The following is a 19,901-nucleotide window of genomic DNA, read 5'->3' as shown; positions in this document are numbered from 1 at the left end:
GTCCTTCTTAGTATTGTTAGGATGAAACACATAGAAGAGACCATGTAATGTTTTTAAACACATTTCTTTTTGTAAGAAGCAAATACAATCCCTCTCTAAGTGATCTGTTAGGAAGGGTGACAGTCAAGAAGAAAAGTGACAAATCTGTTGAGTGTACTGGGAAACTCAGAATCTCTTCCACTCACCATGGTGTATAGTCAATCTTTTCCCCAGAAACTGTTCCCAAATTTAGACTGTGAAACACTCAAAAATGAAAACATTCATATGAAATCTGTAAGTGGTTCCTTGAGGGAAGACTACTGTTCACGTGATACTAGAAAATTGTTTATTCTGCTGCATCCCAAACATGAAGAGGATAAATGGTCTACTCAATTATTTCTAAAAGAAGTAAACAACTTTGACTAGTAGAGAAACTGATAAAAAGCCTGTTATCAAATGCTCTTTGGAGATTTTGCAAAAGTTGATAAAAAGTAGCATATATCACACAAAATAGGAAAAAAAAAATCACACTGATAGACAATAAACATTTATTGATCTTTGGCTTTAGAAATTGTCCTATTTTGGATATGGGAAATACTATATAAAATAATGGAAGGGGTTTTTTCAACCTAAAGTACTGTAAAACAGTCTTTTACAGTGCACAAGTGCAAGGCATGCAGAGTACATGTAGGGATACTAAAACACTATATGAGCATCACTGCAGTAGACATTAAATGTCCAACATGGATCAATGCTTTGCAAAGGCAAGCAAGTTGATGGGGCCAGTTGATATACAGCAGATATCACAGTTTCTTGTAGATTTGCTGTGGTATTAACATTAACAACTAATAGATATAAAATTAATTTTAATAATGTGTGCATTATAAAAGCAAAGTTAAACTATAACATTTCGGCACAATTAGTAGGGAGTAAGAAAGTATAACCTTGCTTTAACTTTGCAAAACTGACTGTTGTTAAAGGAATTTAGGCATTTAGACGACAAACCAATCCTTACTATTTTCACATTTATACAAAATGCTGCCTGAGCAAGACAAAATCAGCTTCTTAAATGCTCTACAGTAAAAAAAAGTAATGTAACTTTTTATAAATAGTGTAAGGAAATGTTTAGCAAGCTTACTAGAGCAAGTTTTCCCCAACAGTGTACTACATACAGTATGGATTGCTACAGCCACATTTTAGAGCTAAAAGCTCAACATGCTGTTTTAAGCCTTTCTTGGAAAAAGGCCTCCTTTGGTAGATTTGAATCGGCAACACCATCTCAACTTACAAGCACTTCACATCTAAAATGCATAATTAACTCAGGAGCAGGCACCTGCTGTTTCCTCACTTGTTTAATTTTCCTGCTGCACCAGAGCAGGCAGGTTTCACCTACAGCTCTTGCGCTGTTGGAGATGGAGAAGCAGTGGAAAATATGGTTTCCCTATTCAATACCCTAACAGTATTCTACAAAACAGTACAAGGTGTAACTTCCTGGAGCTGATTTGCTTGGTCAGCCAGCCATACTACATTCAGTACTCTTTGTGCTCTGAATCCATAGGGACTCAGTGAACTTCAGTGTAGCCTTTCTGAGCTCAAGCAGAACAACTTACCTGGAGGAAGTCACCCATGTGCCTGCACAACTGGGGTATAATTATAATTAACACCCAGAGTGTCACTAAAAAACTTGGTAAATCAACCTTTCAGAATCTTGTAAATCCTCTCTCAATCATAAAACCAGAAACACAATGCAGAGGTGGCAGCAGGGTGTTAAAATACCAGTTAGGTACGGGCAAAGCTGTTAGATTACCATTTAAGTAACAGGAATGGAAAAGATTTCTTCAAAATCTTCTTTGCCTCCAATGTATAATAACTCAAAACCACACATGGACATTACATATGCCAAAAAACTGTATGAAAACAATAATTTCACAGCAAACCACATTTTGAGGGCTAGCAGAATCACCCATGATTAGGCACTTTACAGTGTACAAAAAGAATGCAATGTTACTGGAGGTTGTTTATTATTTGTAGTAATTGTACCTAAGTATTATCCATGCCACAAAAAACAAAACCAAAAAACCTCAAGTGAAAAGAGAGCTTTTCCAACATGTGCTGCACTCTCCTGTTTGCAGATCCTGATAAACCTCTAAAAGCATAGGAGGCAAGTTGTTTTGAAACAGCAGGTAATGCAACACCAGACCAATACAAAGCAAATGCCACTTGACACCATCTTCACTGTGAAGCATAACAGTCTTAGTACTTGTAAAGCTGTAAGTATAAAAATCATATTTTAACAGTAATGTAGCAATAAGAGGAAGCTAGAATTTACATAAATAACATCAGAGTCTTTCCCATTTGTCAAATGTTGAAATGAAGGGAGGGGAGTCTTTTCATCTTAGGTTTGTTGTAGAGTAGAAAGTATTATGAGCTTTTCACTTAAAGACAAAAAAAAATAATACTATTAACAGAACAATAACACTTAATTTGTGTGTTCCCAGCAACAAAGAGACATATTTAAAGTAAAATATTTACAACTTGGAGGATGTTCCCTGTGCAATTTATAACAAGTCTACCTTATGAGAAATCTTTACATTAATATTTGCTCACATAAATGGGAAGACTGAAACATTAGACAGTTTCTTGTAATTGCTTTTACAGAGTATTTCTCCATGTATATTCCTCCTAGAAAACCTTACATACTGAAAATGTGCATGATTGTTAACAATGGGAAAAGGAATGACCAAAGACAGAAAAAATAAAAACTGTTTCTTGGCACATCATGACATGGGTATGAACTACCTGGGTAGTTATGAAATACAATTTTTGGTGCATTTTTCTTCATCCCAGGATTTTATAAAAAGACTATAAATATGCATTCTTGAAGCTTAGAACATATATGGAAGGGAGAGTTACTATGAACAGAGGAAAAGAGAACAAGGTTGACTTTAACGACAAGAATTTTAAGCCAGGTTTTAAAATTACTTTGCAGCATTACAAAATAGTAATGACCTACCATTAAGGAGTTTGTAAAAAGCTACTCAAAACTCCACTGAGATGTGTATTTTATAAACAGCAGTCATATGGATAGCATGCTGATGACAGAAATGCTGCAAATATAAATCAGGGGTTTTGACTGATGTGTGATCATATGGAGAAGTTCGGTATTTACAGGTGGATTTTGCACTTCGATATAAAACTGCATACTCGTGAATACTTCAGTCTGGACATCAAGTTTAAAAAAAAATTAGTGTAGAAGTGTTTGACTTCTAGTTGCAGGCACTGATATTAATTTAAAAAATGAAAGTATGATCCATGGTATTAGGATTAAAAATAATTTTCATTAAAAACGTCATTGAAATCAAAGTTATAAAAATACTTACACACTGGCATGCAAAATAACATCCAGTGCAGTATTATTCTCCTGGCAGTCCACAGTGAGAGACTGAAAAAAGTTAAGTGCAGCATATACAGATGTCAGTAAAAGCAGCCTGGAAATAATATCTTGGCCTCACGATCTCACCCAGAGGAGAAAAACCTCTCAGTTTAATATTCAGGAGTGGAGAAAAGACATACCATCCACCTTACTGTATGTGCTGCACAAGTCACAAAGCATGGCAGACTTTCCAAAAAAAGCACTTGCACAAAAATCACTTCAAAGCACAGACTCGCCATGCTGCATCAGCCTGCTTAACAAGATCAGACATTTGACCTCAAAAACTTGTAGCCTAGATGCTCTTTAGAGTAAATATCAGTGAGGTCAAAATATTGTTCTTAGCTTGCCATTTGGGACTTAGGCTGCAGATGCTAAAAATAACAGTCTTACTCATAATGGTAAAGATTCACATTTAATATTTGATTTAGGATACAAGTAACCTGCTGTTGCCTTCCTCCATTAGATTTTGCTAAGCCATTATAGAAAGATATCCCCAAGAGAACATATAATTTTCTTTGGCCTCATTCTCATTCAAGGTTTCTGTTTTCTCTGTGCACTTAAACCTTAACTAAAACTATATAGTAACTTTATATTGACAAAATTAACTGTTGGATTAAGTCTGGGAGGGGAGGGGTTGTGTCTATCATGCACATTGTGTCACGTGATAAAGCATGAAGCATAGTACTTAAAAACTGATCAAAATCTTCTCTGTGGAAAGTACAGACTTTTGAGAATAAAGAGGCATAAGGCCTTTTACCTTGTAGAGTCTTCAGACAGCTTTAAGATCGCATGTTAAATTTTTTGTGTGATACATCCAAGACCCCTATTACCACTTAGCTGTAGTTACTGTAACCAAGTACAACACTTTCAATTGTTCCTTTGAAGTTAGTTGAAATTTCTGTACTCACTAACCTTTACACAGAGTGAGGTTATGCTACGTAATTGTTGTGCTGATGTACCTTCGTGGCATTTTTGTCCACAGGCAAATTTGACTTCACAACCCAAGGAAGAATCCACCATCTTGCAGTACTTGTGACTCAAAGGAGGAGAACAACTGCCACAGAAATTAATTTTCTCTAAGTACATTGCTCTGTACAACGATGTTCTCTTGTACTGATACAACCTGTTTTTCCCTGCTACTTAATCTGCTGATTCTTATGCAAGAGAATTCTGGAAGAGGAAAAAACTGTGCAGCTGAAGAGACCTCAAAAACTGGCAAATCCTACAGCTTGAGAAGGTACCAAAAGAGGACAAGTGCTGCCTAAAAACCTCACCTACGAAGTAGAAGAATAGACTTACTATAATTTATTCTCCTTTTTCTAATCAAATTCTTTTAGCTCAGAAATAGCCCAAGTGTTAGATCTGGACCTCCCTGAGCTTGCCGGAAGACTTGGATTTATCACTATCTTAACACTTTGTCTACAGGGATCTACTTTAAAAAAGTGCAGTGTTTAAATAATCGCTAACGAGTTTGTTCATATTTCACCTGGAATTCAAAGTTATATAACCTATTTAAAGGAACTAATCCTTCAAAAATAGCTTAATTTAAACCAAAACAACAGAAGTCAAAATACAATACCAAACTAAATTTAGCCTAGTTTGTTCTGAGCAGGGACATGGGGAAAGCACTGTAGATCAGAAACAGAAGTCAAGCTAACAAGTCACATCACTGAGAGAGGGAGGCATGACCTGAAGAAAAAGACAAATATGGATTATTTGCCAAAGGCACATTTCAGCCTTAAATCTCTCAGAAATTAAGGGAGACCTTGCTGCAACCTTCCAGTACTAGACAGGGCTTATAAAAAACGGGGAGAACAACTTTTTACACAGGCAGAGTGTGATAGGAAAAGGGGGAATAGTTTTAAACTAAAAGATGGGAGATTTAGATCAGGTATTAGGTAGAAACTCTTCCCTGTGATGGTGGTGAGGTACTGGCACAGGTTCACCAGAGAGGCTGTGGATGTCCCATCCTTGGAAGTGTTCAAGACCAAGTTCAATGAGGCTTGGAGCAACCTGGTCTGGTGCCATTGCCCATGGCAGGGGATTTGGAATGAGATGACCCTTAAGGTCCATTCCAACCCAAACCATTCTAGAATTCTATGATTAAGCATTGGCCAAAAAGCAAGATAAAATGTGTAAGAAACCTGAATAAAAACTACCAAGCTTTCAGTACTGTTTTACTTGTTTTTCCACTTTTGCAAGATGCTTTCCCTTCACTCCCAGGTGCTGGTAAAGGTCTCCATGAAAAAAAGAAAGAATTTGTTAGCTGCTCTTTTAAAAGAACTTACTAAAGAAGTGGGCAGATACTCCTTTGAACCTTACATAATATACATGGAAGTCAGGACTATTAAAGTAACAACCCCAAAAGACATTTTTGTGTATATATCATAATTGCTCAAAACCTTAGCAAAACAGGCCCTCTAGTTTCACTGTCACTTCACATTTTACTGCCATATTTTAGTTTTTCATAAGCCTCCTGGACTCATCTAAGGATTAAATGGATCCAATGAGAGACTATCTCCCACTCAGATCAGACTGCTAACCAGAAGGTCAACCACTCAGTTCTGCAGAACAATGGAACAGCAGTGGCTAGAAGCATTGATCTTAATGTTAGCAACATCCAGGTGCCTATTTTTCATTGTGATCAGTGTGACATCTGAATAGCAAGACAGTATGAGTTCTTGGCAAAAGCTCTGTGAAGCTCAGCTACATGATCCACTCATTGCCTTTGCTGAATTCAATACTATATAACTACAGTTCACTTGTGCTTATAAGCTTGAAGAATAAATAACTATGCCAACAGAAATTCTGATGTTTAACATTATTTTAGAGTATTCTCCATTATCCAGAATTTACTCCTTCAGATTGCAACAACAGGTTACATCTCCTACATAGTGAGAGTCTTCAGCCAAGTTTACTATCCCAACTAAACTGCACTATATTGTTTTATCTTCCTGAACAAAGGATTAGCATTGAACACCTAACTCTAACTTAAAAGCTGGTCTTGTTAATTCTATTAGTAATGATATATCTTGAACTAATAAGAAAGTCCAGGATTGCTGGACCTGTCATATTTTGTAATTCTATTGTTCATCTGAAAGATACTTCCTAAGAATGTTTTAAGATCTGAATCTATAAAGTCAAATATTATTCTTTAGGCCAATTCACAGTTAAGCCTTTGTCCTCGTTAGTTACGAAAAGCTGGTGTGAAAACAACAAAGCCTGCAGCACCAGTCACATTGAAATACTACACTGAACTAAAACCAGTAGCATCATGCAAGGTGTTCTCAGACATCCCCAACGCATGCGGTAGGTATTGGTTGGTGTACACAAATCTTCCCCCAGTATCACTAAATGCAACTTAATAAACTAATAAATAACTTAAAAGGCATTCAACACAGTAAGATAGTTTATCACCAGCTTAAATTCTTGATTTTCTGCATTCATTGAGTTTGTTTTCCCATATGGTAGGTTTGCTACATATTAAATATTTAGTTAAGCTTTTCCATTTATAAATGATTATTATATGCAAAAGCTGTACACAAATTCAAGAGAAAAAGAACAGTAACATAAAAACAGCTAGTATTAGTTAAAAAACCCACTGACCTCTGCAAAGTGTAATATTAACTGTTTAAAAAAGCTACTGCATATAAATCCCCATTCTGTTTTGCAATTACACAAAACATCTGAAAAACTGTCAATGGTTTTATACTTGGAATTTATCCCTCCACTTAAGCAAAACTTGTAAAGTTGATGCTTTCTTCTCCTTACTATATAGCTGTTTTATTATACAGAAAATCTATTTCTGGAGCCAAGATCTATTAACTCTTATTATATGGCCAAGTTAAGACAGATTAAAGTGGCAAAAGATGATGATCTGACAGAGCAGAAACTTCAAGAATAACAGTTTAAGCAATCTTTTCTTCCAAGACAGTGTAAGTTCTTTAGTATAGCTGAGTACCTCTGAAGAGGCACCAAAAACAAATAGCCCTTTCAACTCAACTTTCAAAAAAAAATTTAATTTTCATTTCAAAAGGGATCTTGAAATTACTAGATACACATACATCCCTCTCCCACGGCCCTGTAAGATACATTCAGTAATTTAAAATAAGATTCCATATTTTATAACTTCATATATATTATATATTTAATATATAATATATATTTATATGCACATAACACATATACATACACTCTCAGTCAGCAGGATTAAACTGTTTTGTTTTGAAATCTTTGATTGTTGTCACTAATTATTTTCTATTATTTTGTGCATTCAATAGAATTTATCTACTACCTCAAAAGAAGAAATTTAAAAGATCCAGATGGAATCTGTGGATCAATATTAGCACCAATACAGATGGCCATTACTCCAAAATGACTGCAGGGACTGAAATAATATATTTGTTATAACTCTCTTCTTACTGCACAAGCACTCCTGCAAAATATGTAGGCAGCAATACCTGTCAGGTACGTACATAACTCCTGTTAAATTTAAATTTTATACAACTTTCCTTACTGTAATATACAGTAACTCTCCTGTCCTGTTGGATTATTTCATTTTCCATGGAGAAAAGTGATCAATAGCTATCCAACAGAATTATTTTTTTTAAATCCCCTCTTTCTCCTTTCATAGTATGGCTCAGTTTCAAGACTTAAAACGATAGGCAGCCACCATCACTATAACCAGTACCCTTTGAACGCAGTTCAGTCACTGACTTTGATGTGTAAAACACAAATTTTTGAGGCTGGCTTGCTGTTTATGGAAACCAAGATACTCAGAGGTCGCATTTTTTCAGCATGCTTACCACCATCTATCACACAATAATGTCAGTCAGTCCCAATACTATAATTCAATTAGTTACCTACCATTTGGGTAACAAAAATAACAAACCCAGTTGTGATTTTAAACATTTTAAGATTATTCACCCTGAGAACACAGAGGAAGTGCTTAAAAATAATTATGATATGTTTTGTCTTCATATATAGTTTTCTCTTCATCTCCTCTTGGGTACCTGGGTTTGTATTGACCTCACACTTGCTTTGTCAGTTGACTTGTTCATGCCACAGTCAGGTACTGGTGATAGAAGAGCCCAAAAAGGCTTGTAGAAAAAAGGCAAGCAGCAATCCACCAGGTGAGGAAAGACAGGAGTCCCCGGAACAGGAGAGGAGTGAAAATATTCTTTAGACTTCCCAAAGCCGTGGTTATTTGTACTACTGTTACTTTCATTTTTCCATCAGCAGGTGGAAACTCAGAAGAAACAGAACTGGGAAGCAGACTCTTTTCTACTGGAGTGTCAGAATTCAGTTCTGAGTAGATGCCCCAAGAATAATTACCTGTCAAAAACAAACAAGTAACAGATTTTTGTAAAATTAAGTTCTACTACTTCTATCTACTACTCCACAGATCATTTCAGATATATTTTGAACACACACATAAAAATGTTAACTTTTTATAACTTAGTAAATACTAACTGTATTCATCTGCATGGTCTCCTGATCATACCAGAAGCTACTGGGGTAGGATTCACCTTTCCTTTTTGCATCCTGACCTCTACATGCAATATAACTGCCTTGGGGCCCCTGTCAGTTCTGGGTACAATTCATCTCACCAGATGTAGATGTCTACTCCAGAACAGAATGAATCACAGCCTAATAAAGCCTATATCATTCCATTGCCTTTTTGCAAAAAAGAATGCCGTGACTGCATGGCAGGCTGTGAAAGTTATCTCTCACAAGAAAAAAGGAAAAAAAAATATCAGACTGGAGTGACTTCAGATCTCCCAGTAATTAAATGAACACCATATTTTATAATTCCCATTCAAAAAGCCTACTAAAGATAAAAAAGCTGAAAAAAACCCATTAAGGTATGTTCATGAAGGTAAATCAACAATGCTTTATACAGCTCACTTATAGAATACTTCTTGAAAGATAAATATTTCAGCAGAAGTAAACACAATTTCTCAGAAACAAATTAAACAAATTAGTATATGATTGAAAGATACCAAAGGCAGCAATGAAGAAAACTGCTTTAAAGCCACACATGAATGTTTTAAAGAGCAGGAAACTACAATGTGTTTCTGTATTGCAAATTCTACCCATACATTCTTACTCTCTTTAGTAAGGTGAAAATATAAAAGCCTGGTGTAAAACTGAATGTATTTTTGTTGATTGAGTTTTGCCTACCTAGTGTTTTCAAGAGCAGAGTTGTGTGAAGGAGCATAACCAATGGTGCAACATACTGCAGTGCAATTACACAAAGATAATAGAATACCCGAGCCACCTGGGAAAAACAGAAGAGAGTAAAATTCATGAGTCCTAGCTGAGCAAAGCAAATCCTTATGAACATGTCGACTACAAAAAATTTCTTAAAAAACCCCAGTACTTATGCATTAAAGCTGTTCTAAGAGTTTTCTAACACCTCTTGTCACGTGACCTACAGTCTTCAAAAGATCTCAAGAAGAAATCCCTACAATGAACTCTAGTTTCAGGACATTTACAAATCTGAGAGGAAGAGTTGAAGGGAAATAATTAAAAATATCAGTTCTGTTAAAACAAAGAGAATCAATTTTGCTTCGGCAAATTGCATGCCATCAAAGATTCCTATTTCAATACACCAGAAACAAAACTAAATGTTTAATTTTTAAAGTTTCCAATGATTTACAAACTAAATCCCATTTCAAAAATGAAGTAGTAGTCACAGCCCAAGGCCTCATAAAAAGTAAATGGAAGTTTGATTAATATTGCAGCCTCTTTCCAAAAGCAAGATATTTTTTAAATTTTCAACTGTGAAATACCATTATGTTAAAAACAATGAGAAGATGATTTTTCATTAGCAGTTGATCAACAGCATTTAAATGGTCTTTATTTTAGATATACACTATGGTTCATGGAAATCCCTCCCTCTGCTCTCAATCTGTTCCATTTTTCTCAAGATTGTTACATTGCATATTTTATATATGCTATTGACCTAAAAGACTAGACCAAATAAAGAATGAAAAAAGTAATGAAATCAACAGCAAGCAAGCAATGAAATAAACCTAAGTGGGTTTTAGAAAAGAACAGAATGCAGGGTGGCAAAAATGATGAAGGCAGACATGACATTTTTGGGAACACCTCTAAAACCTCAAAAGGCTTCATAATGAGCAGGCATCAAAACACTAACATGAGAAGAAAAAGTAGTATGACACTGACAGAAGAAAAAGCATGAGACAAAAATTATTGTCAGAAAATTGATGGAAGACAACAAAAATAGCAAATTAAAAGTAATGATCACTGTAGAATGACAGAAAATAATTTACTGGTAGAAATTCCAGAAAAAGGTAAAGCAAACATGAGTAGTGAAACAAGACTAGATCTAGCGACTGTGGCCTCCTCAAAGAGAAGATATGAAGATACTGGATAAATGGATTTTGGAAATGCCACACAGAGAAGACATTACTGTTTTATGGATAGGATTAAAATTCCCAGAAATAAGATAGTGAATTTACAGCAATTGGCATAGTTCTGTCCTAATCAGTTGCTGTTACTTGTATTTCCTAATTTTTTTTCTGAAGCAAATTCCTAGCCATTTTATTTTAAGTCACTACTGCACAGTCCACTTAGGACCTTCAGATACTTAGTATAACTAAAGGTAACAATGACAATCCTAGGAGAGAGTCTTACTGCATACTTTAATATTCCTCCTGCAACACACCCCAACTCAGTAGGATCAACAGGCAGCACTATCACGCAATGCTAGAAATTTAAGTTTATTTTGCAGGTAACACGCAACACCATTCTACTCCTTCATTTGTTTGTGATATACTTTATAACTCTTCTTTTTAAATTTAAAAAAAAAAAAAATCTAAGAAATCTTGCCTTGTCCACAATAAGATAGGCTATTTTTTAACTAGGCTAGTACGCTTGAGAGTGGTTTGACAGAATTAAACATCTCTCATTTTATTCCAAAATATAACCCCCTTATCACAAATTTTCCCTCAACTTAAAAATAATAGTTCATAACAGTATTTTACCCTTCTATCTAAATTGAATCTTTTCTTTCCGATGTTTTAGTTACACATCATCACATATCTGAAGGGATCTTTTACACAACTTCTAAATAACCAGGGAGAAGCCATGTGCGTAATACAGATGATACATCTCTCCATATTTTGGTTTGCAGAATTTCTCTGTAATGGCGCTATTTTTATAGGACATATAGTCTAGGAAGCTTCATTTGGATTTCAGCTTTTCTGCCACAGAACATGTAACCAACTGGAAAAAAAACACTTGCACAGCAGAGTACTCCAAATATATAACTTCAGTGCCACCATACTTACCATTTTCTGTAAATCAACCATACTTATTCTGCCAGCTTCCTTTTTCATCTGATCCACACTTTTCTGGGCTAAATTCAGGTAGGCCTGCAAATGATGGCGCATCATAGCCAACCGTAAAGCACACAGCAGGATTATAATCCACAACCTGACAGTGTCAAACGTATCTTCTGACATTCTGTCGATAAAAAAAAAAGGGTGATGTTGTTTTCCAAAGGCTACCTACTGTTTTCCAAGGGCCACCTACTCTTATTAAAGGCCACAATTTTTTGTTTGTATCATCTGTAAAGAAATCTTGAGGCATATTGTCAAAAAATAGTTAACACACAATCTACAGTTATGAAGTTCACTTGCAAGTAATATTCACTTTTGGCTTCTGCTTCTCCCTCCTGCTACTTCTTAGTAACCCTATCATAGCATTAGATCCAAATTAGTATGCATTTGTCTGTAAATAAGAACAGTTCTTAAGTGCTTAAATTCTGAGTAATGAAGGCAGGATGCTAAAACCCAAGCTCACTCAGATAATACGGGTTTTCAGACACACAGTAGTAGATAGTAAATGGGTACTTCAGTTGCCTGAGATAGCCAGTTATAGCCTCATTTTAAAATAAACCAAGGAACAAAACAGATGCACAAAATATGTACATTTGTGGTGTTTTTTTGTAATAGATCAGTGGTCACAGAACCACCTTAGAAGTGTATCTCAGCCCTAAAAAGCAAGATGTGTCAGCTAATCATATCTGTTCAAGTTTATCTGAATACCACAATTTTGAACTATTTAGACTAATTGTGACAATGACAATCACCTATGCTAATTATACAATCTGAATTTCAGATACCGCTCTTCTTGAAAATTCTTTCCCCTTTTATGTTTTGAATATTTTAGCTACCAATTCCATATGCACTTAATCAACATGTAGATCTTAAGACAAACTGCCTAGCTCAGTTCTCATGCCAATATTTCTTGACTGTCTTCTGTGAAATCACTCCTCTCTCCTACATCAATATATAAGATACAAGGTTCCAGAAGGTAGTAATGAGGTGGTATTCCACCCCTACAAAGATCATCCCAATACTGCCAAGCAGATGTCAGAAGACAGCAGCTTCTTGGGAACCACCACCTTAACATTCAACATTCTGCAACTAATCCTCATTCTTCTGAAATAACAGAAGCTCTTCAGAACTCAGTAGCACCTTCCACAATACCTTTTACAGCAGGTGCTATTAAATTTTGAGTCTTTCATGTTCCTATGACTTTCAAAGAACATAGACACGATTTTGTTCTCAATACCCCAGAAAAAATTTTTAAAGGGAATCTTACAAAGGAATGTTCTCTTTGCCCAAAGGTGGGTTCATAATGTAGTCCTTAGTGATTGGTTTTACCCACAGAAGAACCATAAATAAAGGTGCCAAGAAGTTTATGTGTAGCAATGTTCTGAAAGTAGAAAAAAAAAGTGGAAGTTATTAAACAAAAATAATCACCATACTGTTGAACAGAGTGTATGGATTCAAAAGGAGAAATCTTAATTTTAAAATTAAAAAGAAAGATAAATAAGAAAATAGGCATGACTTACATTTCAACAAAACAGTAATACTATGTATTGTGAAATCACACCAGATCTGGCTTTTAAAAAGTGCTCTTAGAATATTTATTGCAAACAATCCAACCAAAGGAGTTCCACACACTATGCCACACTATACTAAAAGACTGTTGCTGAAAATTTTTATATGATGGACTAACACCAAACTGCACTAGCTATTACAGTTTTAATTTAGAAACTCAGCATCTCAGATAATTATGGTGAATATGTTGCTATATTACTATTTTTTGCTTTATTAAAAATCTACTCAGATTAATTTCCATTATCTATACAGACCAGGAGAAACAGCTCTCAGAGATCAGATTTCCCAGTTTAACAAAGATTTTTATTTAGGAATCCTGACTAAATCAAACTTGGTACTTACATTCAATGAAAGATACTCAGATCGAAAAAAAAAGTCAAAAAAAGTCAGCACAGTTTTTTCCTTTTAAAAGTATGAAACTGCACAGTTGAAGTAAAAGTAGTACTCTTTTGTGATCTTTGAGTACAAACCAGCAGAATTTTAAGAGAGGATATAGTTTTCTGGAGTTTTCCCTGAAATTAATATACTTCTTTATTTATAAACACCATACCCCAATTGTTTTTCATTACTTAAATGAAATTAAAACAGTTAAAGAGATCTGGTGGTTTTGTTAGTGCAATGCCTCCTCACTAACAGAATCAGGTTGTCTATAGTTCCACCTCCACCACAGTGCTTCTACACTCTAGAAAATGATGTAATCAAAAGTTGTTCTAAAGAACACAAGACCTCACTGATTGAAAACTGTCAAACTTCCTGAAACCATTAAAATGTTTGCAAGTTTCAGAAGATGTCATCACACACATTTAAATAATTGATTTCAGATGAAGAAATAAGCCCTGATAGCTATTTAGGTGTTGCTAGGGAACACAACATCATCAAACAACAGTTCAAAGCATTTCACTAAACTGTGGAAGCCTTTTAAATGAACTTCTACTTATTTAAGAGATCCTACTGAGTTAATGGACTGGAATGTGACAAAGGGTGCTTAAAATACCTTTTTGGATTTTTTTTTTTTATTCTGTTTGGTTTTGGGTTTTGTGGGGGGTTTTTTTGTTTGTTTTGGTTGTTTGTTTTTTTCAAGTATAGGCAGAAAGCCTGAAAGAGTCCTGAAGCAGACGCTGGTAGAGGAGGGAATGTATACAAAAAATGACACAAGTTGGTTAAGAAGACTCCAAATATATGCAGGAAAGAATACTGCTTCTAAAGGGGAAAAAAAAAAAATCAAACAGTTATCAAAACCAAAAGGGACACCAGATGATTTTTATTGTGTTTACCCAAAACAATAAACTTAATTCCTACACACATAAAAGAATCACAGTAATAATTTTTGTATGTATTAGCAAAATGGAACTTAATTATTAATCTTCAAGTTTTTGGGCTTTCTTTGGTCCATGTTCCCTGTACGTTAGGTGTTTCATTCAGTAAAGAAATATGATTTCGTGTTGGGCTTTTTTGGGTTGTTTAGTTTTGGGAGTTTTTGCTTGGGTTTTGGGGGACACTGGTAGCTGGTGGGTTTTTTGGGCAGCTTTTGGAACTTGCTTAGTTTTTTTGTTTGTTTCGGGGGTTGGCTGGTTTGTTGGTTTTGTTTTGGTTTTGGTTGGTTGGTTGCTTTTTTAAGTAGGCTATGCATGTGACTGCAAAGATAAACAGTTTTCCTGTACCCAAAGTAGAGAGCTTTGTATCAGTGACATATTCTCATTTACAGCACCCTTTTCGTCACTGTCAATAAATGATGTACTCATTACAGAAACATATCATAAAGGCAAGTAATGGTCTCAGGCCTATTAGAACCTATCACTTGACAATGATTCTTTGCTTATAATTTCATTACCTAACTATGTTGATCTGACCAAGTTTTAATCCACTTATCATAATTTTTACATTTTTTCAGTTGAATAGTCAAAGTACTGGTACTTTTGAAAATAATTTGCTTTGTGTTGCACAAAGTTAGCTTTAACAATCAGTTCCAATATCCTCTAAACATGAAGCCAGACAAGTTTTATTTTTCATAATCACATTCTAGTGAATATTAATTGGCTTTTAGTTATTGATTAATGGACTTTTGTTTCAGAAAGTTTACATTTCTGCCTAGGATGTAATGTCCACAGGTCAAGAAAGATGTTAGAAAACTAAAGAATACTTTAGAAAAGGTACAAGAAATTTTAAAATACTGAGAATCATAAAAACTAAAAACGAAGAACCTTGTCTAGGTGAAAAGAACAGATTAGGAAGTGATTCAGTCACTCAAGTCTACACACAGAGAGAAACTTAACAGCACATACAACAAGCCAACAGCTTGCAGCTGTAGCTGGACAACTACACAGAGTGCAAGTATAACACAGCGTACTTGCTCATAAATTTACCAAGAGCGAAGGACCCACATCAAACAGATTAATTTTAAGCTAGGCATTTATGAGGGAAAAGAACAAAAATGCAGTCTGAACAAAAATAATTTTTGTATCAGAAAACATAATGGTTCTCTTAGGAAATTGACCAGACTAAGTAGCCACAATGGCCAATGTTGCAGAATCTGTCATTACCATGTATAAAACATCAAGATATGTGAAAGCCTGGAGTTTCACCCTCAACCAGAGAATGCTCAAGAGAAATAGTGAAATTGGATAAAACACTTTACTGCCAAACTCAAGAATGACTGAAAATGAAAATATTCCTTTAAACTGATATTAATATCTGACCCTTATTAAATATTCTGGGTCATTTTTGCACTGGATCCTACACTAGATTGATTAAAGGCACAATGCCCACCTGGAGGTGGGGGTGGAAAAAAAAGTCTGTGGTTGCACTTCTACTTCCTGAAGGTTATCTTACTTCCAAAAGGAAATGATGGGTAAATGAAAGCAGAACACAGAGACAGTCATGGTGGAGCTCTTGCAGGAGGAAAGGAAGGCTCCTTTAATTGGGCTCTAATTACAAGGCAAAGACTGTAACAGACTGGCAGAGCACAGGTTGAGCAGAAAGAGGTAGGTGGCAAGTCTGCTCAAGATATGAAAAGCACGCAGCAACAGAAGTCTTAGTCACTACCTTCTTGTTGGAATAGTTTGCTTTGTTTATTTTCAGACACAAAAGATTGAAGACTGAGTAGCATATACCTATTTGCATATATTTTCTCTTACTGTGTTATTTTTTCTGTTGCTAAATTCAGAGCATCCAGATGCATTTGAGCCAGTCGCAAGCCAGGGAATGTCAAAAAAGCACCAATAAGTGAACACAGAACAGCCAGGAACAATTTGAAGGTTAGTTTAGACACAGGACCCCTAAAAGAAAAGAAAGGAAATAAGCATTTTCTTGGGGAAGAAGTTGGGGGATGGGGGTATCAGAGACTACTTTCAACTCAACAGTATCTAACATTTAATTAAAAAAAAGCCAACAGTATTCTATAGTCTTACTCTGGAATACCAGCATTATTACAAACCAATCAGAAGCTAAAATTTAAAAAAAATAATGTCATACCCAACCAAGTCACCTATTTTTATCCTAGTAAAAGAGAAAACCTAAGCTACTGTCCATAAGATGTTAATTTGTTAGCAGAAAAGAAAAAAAAAAGAGTAATTTTATATTGTAATTAACAACAAATCATATAACAGAAATAGCTAATAGAATGATTTTAAGGATTATGTTTTTAAGAGAGGAACAGACACCAGCTTAATTGGTCAAAGACAAAATGGATACTTCATTCTAGCATTATCCATTAAAAAGCTCTATCAAATTGTTATTCCTGCAGCTTTTCACAGATTTATCCAAAACATACATGTGGCCATTTACATGTCTCTTCCAAGTGATTAGTATACTATATAAAAAAATTACAGAAAAAATTTCCAGGATTAACCAAATTACAGAATTAATTACAGAATTAACAAACACTGGATCACACAAAGAAAAAAAAAAAAAACACAAACAAAGCAAAAACCCCCAAACAACAAAAAAAACCAAGTGACAGGTAACTAATAGATTCAAGAGGAACAAAACCAAATCATATGTTTCAAATTCTTTCTTAATCTATGTCATCTAAACTACCAAGAATCACCATCCACTCAATTGCTACTATAAACAGCCAAAGCACTGCAAAAGTTTAAACAAACACTTAAAAGGAAATAGCTTAGGAAAGCAGAGTAAAGAAATGCTAAGAAACACATGGGATTCCATCACAGATTTCCCATGAGTTTATTCATAAATGACGCTAATCTAGGTTAAGGAAACTTCTGTTCCTCAAAAATAAAGATATCCCATGGCTTCTGCATGATACTTGATACTTAACAAGCAAGAAATTCAAAGGTGTGCTCCCAGTAATGAAATGGCCCATAAATTTTAGAGCACACGTATAAAGAAAGAACTGTGACAGAAATCCATTTTGCAATATACAAAGGCTGTCTGAGACAGTAGTTGTATATTTATGTAACATCACAAGCTATGGCATGTTCCTCCAACAGCCTATACAAAACTTGGATGTCTTGTAGCAAGTAGATGGTTTTGCATGATAGGAGCATGCTATTACAACCCAAAAACAGGACTGAGCACCAAAATTTATTCCTAATGCCAATTTCCTCAAACTCCATCTGTAGCTTTTGCACACTCACCCTCTTGCATGCCATAGTAATTACAAAGAACACCTATCACCTATTTTAAACAATCCTTGCAAAGCTGAAGGGAAAGATCATGAAAAATCGTTTACAGTTTTGAATCTTACGAGCTACGATCACAATGTCAGAAACTACCTCTGTATTAAAAAGAAAACACTAATGCAACTTCAGTTACTTGTGGGTACAGACAGATTCTTTTCATTAACCCACCCCTTCCCATTATTGTAGACATTACAACCATGTACAAGAGCAAAACATGCAAGTCAAATGCTTGCTAAGAAAATCCAAGTGATTCAGTTGTAAATGCATATATAAAACAGACAAATGTATTTCCAGAAACTTACTGGGATTCCAAACCTTGTTTTTCAAGAAACTGCATAGCACTTTCAGAGAAATTTGAGAAACCTGTAGAGACACATATATTATATTTATTTTATTACAGTACAAATGCAGAATGCCTTTTTGTAAATAAAATACTAGGTAACAGATCTTTCAAACAAGTTTTCACATGTCTAGCATAGCTTTTCATGTACTAATTAGTTAGCCATAATACAATAAAACTTGATTATTAACATCTCTAATACTTGTACATTTCAGGAAGATGAAAAAATATAACTTTTTTTTGGTCTGTTCCAGTAAAGGAGTTTCACTTTGCTATGAAAATCAAAAAGGGTTAAATCTAAAACTGGAAGGCAAATATCGTTAACAAAACAAATAACCAGGCAAAGATTACACTACTTAAAAAAAACCAAGGAAACCATTTGGGATATTCTTTAGAATCTGCATTCCAAAACAAAATTTCTTAGAAGTATATGACACATACCACTCATTTTAACACAGATATTCACAAAAAAGTTGGAAATAATTTTTTTCAGATCATGCGACCACTAGAGCTGCTTCAAACACTAAAGAAAGGAGTTACCTGATTCCAGTCCAAACTCTAGGTAGTTTTCTGTCACAATGAGAATTGCCATCGCTTTCACAAAGAAGAAAAAACCAAAGGTGACACAGACTGATCTTTCACCTCCATCCTCAACTTTGAAATAATGGGTAGTCAATGAAAATAGTACCTTACTACACAAGAAAAAGGTCAAGGAAAATTAAGTTTATAAAGGAACTAAATATCCATTTGTATATAATAAAAACTTGTAATAACTATAATAACTTGTAACAACTAAAATAACTAAGAATTATAAAGTTGCATTTTGGTCATCTACACTAGGGATGCTCTACAATGTGCTTTTTTTTTTTTTTTTCTTAAAGTAATATGTGTTCAGCCAATTTCAGGTTAAATTAGAGAACGCAATAAAGCCTAATAATCACATAATCGGTAGCCAGGAATACACTACTCTGGCACAGTTTTGATCTAGGCTTACTTAGAGTAAGAAAACATAAAACACATGAAAAGATGGAACTTGTATTTCTCTCCTTTCAGACAGAATTCTAGAATTATTTTGATTGGAAAACACCTTTTAGATCATTGAGTCCAACCACTGACCTAACACCCCAAGTTCATCATTAAACCATGTCCCTAAGCACCTGATCTGTGCATGTTTGAGATTTTTAGCTATCAAAGACAGTAAGACAACAGCACATTCAGTACTATCTAGAAAACAAAAATCTATCCCATGCTCACCTTGGAAACACAAAATCAGCCTTCAAAACCCTATAGGGTCTGGTATGATATATCAAGTTCTTTTATCTAACCCCAGTGCCACAAAGACAATTATTTAAGACATCACCGCTTCTCTTATTAGGATGTTTTAAAAATATTTTTTGAGTATTCTCCTCTTTTACACATTTCTAAATATAATTAGCTCTAAATTTAAACAGATTACGACAAATTTTTCATGATACGCTGTCAACTCTGATTACTGTGAACTGCAGCCCATCATAATTTATTTTATTTTCAAATGACAGGCAATATCCAGCACAGATTTAAATAAAGCATTT

The 19,901-nt window shown here is 34.8% G+C and overlaps 1 protein-coding gene across 3 annotated transcripts in view; it reads right to left on the bottom strand.

The window, feature by feature from the left end:
* Positions 1 to 510: 510 nt before the first annotated feature.
* Positions 511 to 19,901, bottom strand: part of TMEM161B (transmembrane protein 161B) — a 42,545-nt gene continuing 23,154 nt past the window's right edge. For 2 of the 3 annotated variants that reach the window (XM_051782629.1, XM_051782628.1), the window contains exons 6-12: positions 18,871 to 19,022; positions 18,293 to 18,353; positions 16,485 to 16,625; positions 13,049 to 13,162; positions 11,731 to 11,905; positions 9,596 to 9,692; positions 7,411 to 8,746 (exon numbers count right to left, since the gene is read on the bottom strand). In XM_051782629.1, the coding sequence (XP_051638589.1) occupies positions 8,469 to 8,746; positions 9,596 to 9,692; positions 11,731 to 11,905; positions 13,049 to 13,162; positions 16,485 to 16,625; positions 18,293 to 18,353; positions 18,871 to 19,022 (1,018 nt within the window). In that variant the 3' untranslated portion in view covers positions 7,411 to 8,468. Of the gene's footprint in view, positions 8,747 to 9,595; positions 9,693 to 11,730; positions 11,906 to 13,048; positions 13,163 to 16,484; positions 16,626 to 18,292; positions 18,354 to 18,870; positions 19,023 to 19,901 lie in introns of all 3 variants that reach the window. The other variant, XM_051782627.1, reaches the window with a different exon arrangement.

This window comes from Manacus candei, unplaced genomic scaffold (genome assembly GCF_025592945.1).
Source record: "Manacus candei isolate 608988 ecotype Guabito, Panama unplaced genomic scaffold, ASM2559294v1 h1tg000016l, whole genome shotgun sequence".
Lineage (NCBI taxonomy): Eukaryota > Metazoa > Chordata > Aves > Passeriformes > Pipridae > Manacus > Manacus candei.
The sequence above is the reverse complement of the archived record's forward strand: the minus strand, read 5'-3'. Positions and strand labels throughout refer to the sequence as shown.